The 6,055-nt window shown below is 54.3% G+C and overlaps 1 protein-coding gene across 5 annotated transcripts in view; it reads right to left on the bottom strand.

Annotated features, from left to right (window-relative positions):
* Positions 1 to 6,055, bottom strand: part of TDO2 (tryptophan 2,3-dioxygenase) — an 18,460-nt gene that overhangs the window by 9,906 nt on the left and 2,499 nt on the right. The window contains exons 1-6 of one of the 5 annotated variants that reach the window (XM_027766571.1): positions 5,638 to 5,828; positions 5,335 to 5,434; positions 3,879 to 3,969; positions 2,425 to 2,495; positions 1,488 to 1,615; positions 43 to 212 (exon numbers count right to left, since the gene is read on the bottom strand). In XM_027766571.1, coding sequence (XP_027622372.1) covers positions 43 to 212; positions 1,488 to 1,615; positions 2,425 to 2,495; positions 3,879 to 3,969; positions 5,335 to 5,434; positions 5,638 to 5,672 — 595 coding nt within the window. In that variant the 5' untranslated portion in view covers positions 5,673 to 5,828. Of the gene's footprint in view, positions 1 to 27; positions 213 to 1,487; positions 1,616 to 2,424; positions 2,496 to 3,878; positions 3,970 to 5,334; positions 5,435 to 5,637; positions 5,829 to 6,055 lie in introns of those variants that run through there. The other 4 variants (XM_006164193.3, XM_006164194.3, XM_027766572.1 and 1 more) reach the window with 4 other exon arrangements.

Genomic DNA, 6,055 nt, shown 5'->3' on the forward strand with positions numbered 1-6,055 from the left:
CCCCCGCCCCGGGGCGGGGCCCTCCCCCCCCCAGCTGCAGCAGCGTCTTCTCCTGCTCCGACCTCAGCAGCAGCTCATTGTCCTCGCCTTTGAAGTTGTCGCGGTAGTGCCTCCTGTTGTAGGGGACCCTCATCCTCTGCAGGACGCCCATCTTGTTCTCCAGCAGCCGGAACTGCAGGCTCTGGAAGCCGGAGGCCGGGGATAAGTACTCTCTGTGGGCGGCAGGGAGAGGAGAGGAGACGGTCTGTCATCATGGCAGGGCCGCGGGGTGAGGCCATCCTGCTGGCCTGGGCGCGTGAGGACAGACACGCCACGCCTGGTCTGACTGTGCCCGGCCCTTGTGGATGTGAGAGGCCGTCTCTTTCACTCAGTTTAGGTCGGAGTCTGTGCAGCTGTGAAGTGTCACACTCATTTAAATACCCACTTGCAGGGTCGCTGTACGGCACATTCTATACACACATCTGCCGTGAGCGCATGTGGAACTGACATGTGCACACCTTTGTATGCGTGTGTTAAGTGCATAACGGAGACGCACTGTCCGTGTAACGAGTGTGTGTGGACTGGACTCTGCCCTAGATAAGGACGGGGACACCGGGCAACCTCGTTGCCAGGGGCTAGGACGCTCTTGCACACTTGGTCCCCTGACGGCTTACACCCTGAGACAGCACAGGGACTCGCTGTCCCGTCTTGTCATGAGGACAAGGACAGGCTCCCCCTCCCCAGCAGGCCAAGCTACTCTCCCACCCCAGGCGCCGTGCCCGCACAGTCTGAAGCGGCCTTCCCTCGTGAGGGCCGAGCCAGGCAGTAAGACCCACTGCAGAGTAGAGTCGGTCGTCCTTGGACCGTCTGCAGGCTCAGAACACGCCCGTTGTATTTTGCCCGTCGCTGAGGATGGCACCGGGCTGAGGGGCAGTGGAGCCTGCCTGGTGCGGCCCAGCCTGCCATGCACCACGCCCGGTGCGGGGCCACCGACAGTCGCTCTGAGCACTCCACGCTGCCTTGGGTTAAGGGAGTCGTTTCTTTTTGTTCTCTGTTTAGGTTTTTGCCAAAGGGCACGTGTGTTCCCTGGAGAGAGGCAGAGACGGGAAAGTGGAAAGTCACCCCCAGGGGATGCCTCGCCACAACCTCTCCTCCTCCATCCTTCCCCTGGGGCTCACCAGGTGTGGTTTCCAAGCTGTGGTGGACCCGTGGTAGTCCGGGGCTTTAACCACCACGCCACCTTCTGGCCCCAGTGCTCAGCTTTTAAATTCCTAGTACATGCGTTTTCTTAGTCACTTTAGCCATTGGGCCAAGTTATCCAAACACCCATCAGGAGAAATCGGCCCTCACAATGAACTGAAACACATCAGCCACCTCACGTGTGCCAAGCCGTGACTTGGAGTTTGTACTCCAGTGCGAGGGTCTGGCCCTCGTGGCACCTGTCGCGGCACAGCCCTGAGTTGCCCACCCAGGAGGGGTGCTTGGCCACGCCCACGGAGCCGGCTCACCGGAAGTCGCTGAAGTCCAGGGCCGTCAGGGTGTCCAGCACAGAGAACTGCTGCACCAGCAGCCGGAGGACCGCCACCACCCGGTGCATCCGTGTCACCACCTTGAGCATGTTCCGCTCATCCCGGACCTGCGTGCAGGACACATGTCAGCACGGCTGAGGCCAGCGGGACCTCCGTGAGCACTCCTGCCCCTGCGTCTCTGCAGGGCATGCTGAGCTACGGCCTGCCACATACACGGAACCGATAGCAGCCCTGAACAGGCACAAGAGCATCTGCAGACCAGAACCATTTCTCTGTCTTTAAAAATAGGAAATTTTATGAGAGCAAGGGAGAAAAATTCTGGAACTCAACTTGTACTGATTTCAAAGCAAGTCTTTCTTTAGTTTTGCTTCAGAGAAGAAAGGTTAAAGTGTCAGGCACTTCTGGATGGGGGTTGGCAGGGTTGGGCTAACCCTGCTCTGGGCGAGGTCACGGCCCACGGACCCTGCGGGAATGCGTCCCTGCACTGCCTGCCCTCCACAGGAGGCCTGCCCACTGCTGCACCCTCGCCCTCCTGTCTCCTGGCCGCCCGCTCCCATGTCCCACCCCCGCCCCTTCCTTTAGACTTTCTGCTGCCTCACAGCCAGTGTCCACACCGGTTCGTGGTCTGTTAGCCTCGTGGCCTTCCACCACTTACAGCACCCGTTTTTCTTTTTTAAAGGATTTTTTGGGGGAAATGACTACAAATGAAGGGCTTGGTCCAAAATTGGACAGAAGCCTAAAAACCTGTGGTCCTGGGGAGCAGAGGCCCAGGGAAAATGCCACTGAACTACCCCAGAGAAAGCAGTAGTTGTTTTATTGTTAGGTAGTAATTTTGAGGCTGGTGTTACATTTTTCTTACTAGTAATATTTTCTATATTTTCAAAAATATATGGAATATCATGGAATAATGACTTACATGTCCACTCTGAAATATCTCTCGAACAGAATCTAATTCCCAGAGAATTTGCTTAAACCATAGTTCATAGGCTGCAATGAGAAACCATCAATTGGAAAGTTACAAGAGCCTCTTTGACTGTAAGTATCTGAGAGAAAAGGTTAAAATATTAAAAGAGAATGAAACCATGACATTAAAATCAATCTGCGTAATGTGGTCCTGTTCGTGCTAGGAGTAATGTTAGTGCTGAGGTTACAGCGGCTCCCTGCCATTGAATCCCAGCTCCCGGGCCATCACTCTCGCCTTCTGTTCTCATGACAGACCTTCCTCTCCAGAAGCTCGTGGGAAATGCAATTATGCCGGCACAGGCTTTCAAATCGAGCACGGCATTTCATAACACGCGTTGCCCGTGAACTTGTTGAAGACCCCTCATATTTTTATTGTCTGTTGATTTAAATGAATCAAATATCTGTGAATCGGTTTCTGCACCTCCTTCTCAGGGTTAGTGGATGGGAGGATGGAAGGAGGCGTCTCCGTGGCCCAGAGCCGTGGCCCTGGTCGTGCGCTGTGCCTGGAGGAAGCAGGGACACATGTGGGCTCACACCGCCTTCCCAGGAGCTCTGTGAGCCTGCTCCATTTCACAGACCAGGATGTCGCCATCCTGAGACCCAGGCAACCTGACCTCGTCACGGTTCACAGTGACAGAGACGGATCCTCCACCGCTTTGAGGGCCCAGACCTGCCTGAGCCATAACACCCCCTTTCCTACGCGGCCTGCTATGAGCCCCCGGGGCGATGTGAGCGCTGCAAAGTGGGAGAGGTGGCCGTGAGCCCAAGGGCCACCTTCGCTCAGAGAAGTCTGTCGTGCGGACCAGCAGTGAAACCAGCGTGGAGGAAAGGGCTCAGTGGCCGCCAGGGTGAGGCCAGAGGCCCTGATGGTTGGAGGATGCTGTCACGGCAGGGATGGTCTCAGCGAAGAGGAGTTAATATTTGGGGTCCCGGACCCCCTTAAGATACATCCCATGACACTCCGAGTGATTCCCGGACCTTCTGCCTCCTGAGGTCACAGGCCGTGGTTAAGCCAGGCCACAGGGTCAGCGTGTGGACATCACAGAGACCTTGGCGAGGAGAGTTCGCCTCCCTCAGTGCTAGTTCTGTGTAGGGCCACGCAAACCCACATACTTCCCTCGACCGTTCTTGAAAACAGTTTCCCGAAGTTCCAAGATGAGCTACAGTGACATCGTAGCTGCAAATTCTTTGTGAAACCCCAGGAGATGGAAAGCCCCCTTGGAGTCAAGATCAAGCTTAAACCCTCCCTGACCACATAGCAGTGAAGTGAGGGAAGAAGACACTTCCCAGAAAGTGGCCATGAGCATTCATCCAGCAGAAAACATGCTCAAGGGGCCCTAGCAGCGGGATCTCTTCATATCACACGAGACGCCCCGGAACGGTGCCGCCCAGCCCTGGCACACTCACCTTGGTGGGTTATGATGAAAAGGTGCTCATCATGGATTTTATTTCCTTTTATTTCACTTTGAAGTTCTTGTGCATTCAAAATTTTATCCAACTTTAAATGAAAAATAGAAACACTGATTTTGAAATTGCAGGAGTTGTATTTTTATCCTCCTTAAGTAGACGGCAATCCTGGAACTGGGTCTTATCTAAGTTCCAAGTTCTTAGAGAGACCAATTACTTCTTTTCTTTTTTGAGAGGTTTTTGCTATAGGGCACATGCGCTCACCAGAAAGAGAGAGACAGAGAGTGAGAAATCATCCCCCAGGGGGATGGCCATGCTGCAATCCCTTCTCCATTCTCCTCTCAGGATCTTGGGCACACACACACACACATGCACCCAGTGTGAGTTTTAAGCCACTGGGTCCAGGACTTAAACCATGGTCAACTACATGGGAGCCTAGCCACATAGCCATTACGCCAACTGCTGGTCCCAGAGACCAATTATTTCCTATAAAAATTAATGAATCTTATCATAAAGGGTGAATTGAATGGGTGACTTTTATTATTAAGAAAATCCCATCTGATAGATTTTTGTTTTTAATTCCCACAGGGTACGTGCTCTCACTAAAGAGAGACAGAGAGACACAGAGAGGGAGAGGAAGAGAGCACCCCCCCATGGGATGGTCACTCACAACCCTTCGCCTCCATTTCTCCATTCTCAGGATTTGGGGCAAACACACATGCCCCCAGAGTGTTTTCCAAGCTGCCACGTGGGATTTAAACTGCGAGTGGTCGTGTGGGATCCAGCCGCCTACCCACGGGGCTGCAGGCCAGCCCCACCCACAGGAGTCTGCCGCTGCAAACCCATCAGAGCCCGCCCAGCTCAGGAGAGGCCTACAGTGCTGGCTCAGGGGTGTGCCTGTGCCTGGACACCCCTCGCCCATCCCGGAGGAGCCTCTTTGGGGAAGATCCCGACCCTCTCTGTCAGCTCATCCTTAGAGACCCATCAAGGAAAGCTCCAGGGGCTCTAGGCGTTTTGCTTCTTAAAAACATAATAGGAGGCGAGGCTGAGGCTTACTCAGAACGAGTCCCCAGGCGACTCACTTGCTGAAACTCCTCTTTCATTTACTGAGAGGGACAGAGTGTGCACCTGCCCCACATCTGCTTCGTGAGGTGAGAGGAGCGTTCTGGAGGACGGGCCTTTCTGGCACGGGTGGGACTCGCTAATATGTCTGTTTACAGCCTATTATGCAACAGTGGCTGTCCACACTAGCTCTCTCGGCCAGAGGCCAGGTCACGCTGCAACTGTGTCTCGGCCGGAGCCAGGAGCTGTTCTGACAGAAGTCGGAAGATGGTACTCCTGTGTGAACAGGGACGTCCCTAGGTCCAGAGGACCAGGGTGACTGAGCAAAACCCAAGTCCCCAGAACATGAAGTGTCACTCAGAGTTCTGCGCCTTCTCGAGGAGCAGCCACACACCTGCAGGTAGTCCCCGTAGACGAGCCCTCCTTTGCTGGCTCTGTTCACACCAGTCTGCGACTGATCTTCACCTTCCACAGAGAGGGTTTTGAAAGAGTACCTGCAGATTTAACAGACAGGGAAAACAGCTTGCAGAAACACAGTTAACCCACGATTCAGGGAATTAAAACGATCCACTGCTAGTTTCGTTTGGAATAGATTACCATGCAGCGCATTATTATCGGGGTGACCATTTCGATGTTCTTTAAAGTGCTGTACTTGGCACTTCAAGAGCCCACCCCCACGGGACAGAAGGACACTCACCCAAGGCTGTTGCGGAGAAAGGGGCACCCGCTCATGGTGCTGGCGGTCGGGAGGGAATGGCGGTGCCTTCCCAGGAGATCTACGGCTGCTCTTTATGGGCCCCACTCTCTCTGCTCCAGCCAATCCCCTCCTCGTTTGCCCAGCTGGGCCCTCACTTCCGTGGTGGAGCTGAACCTGCCGCCTGGAGGGTGGATTTATGTGGGTGCTATGTTTGCCTGAAGGCTGCCAGAGCCCATCACTGGACTTGCCAAGCTCTGCTTCTGTGGCCAAAGGAACAAAGATCGAACAAATCAATAGAGGCCAAAGTAAAAAAATATCATCTGACTACTCTATTCCAACAGCACGTTTGACACAGTGCTCGGACATGTGAGAGGCTGAGCCTGTAAAACACAAAGTCTGCTCTCGAGAGTAGACGCTC

The sequence above is a fragment of the Tupaia chinensis genome, unplaced genomic scaffold, assembly GCF_000334495.1.
Source record: "Tupaia chinensis unplaced genomic scaffold, TupChi_1.0 Scaffold143591_1, whole genome shotgun sequence".
Classification (NCBI taxonomy): domain Eukaryota; kingdom Metazoa; phylum Chordata; class Mammalia; order Scandentia; family Tupaiidae; genus Tupaia; species Tupaia belangeri.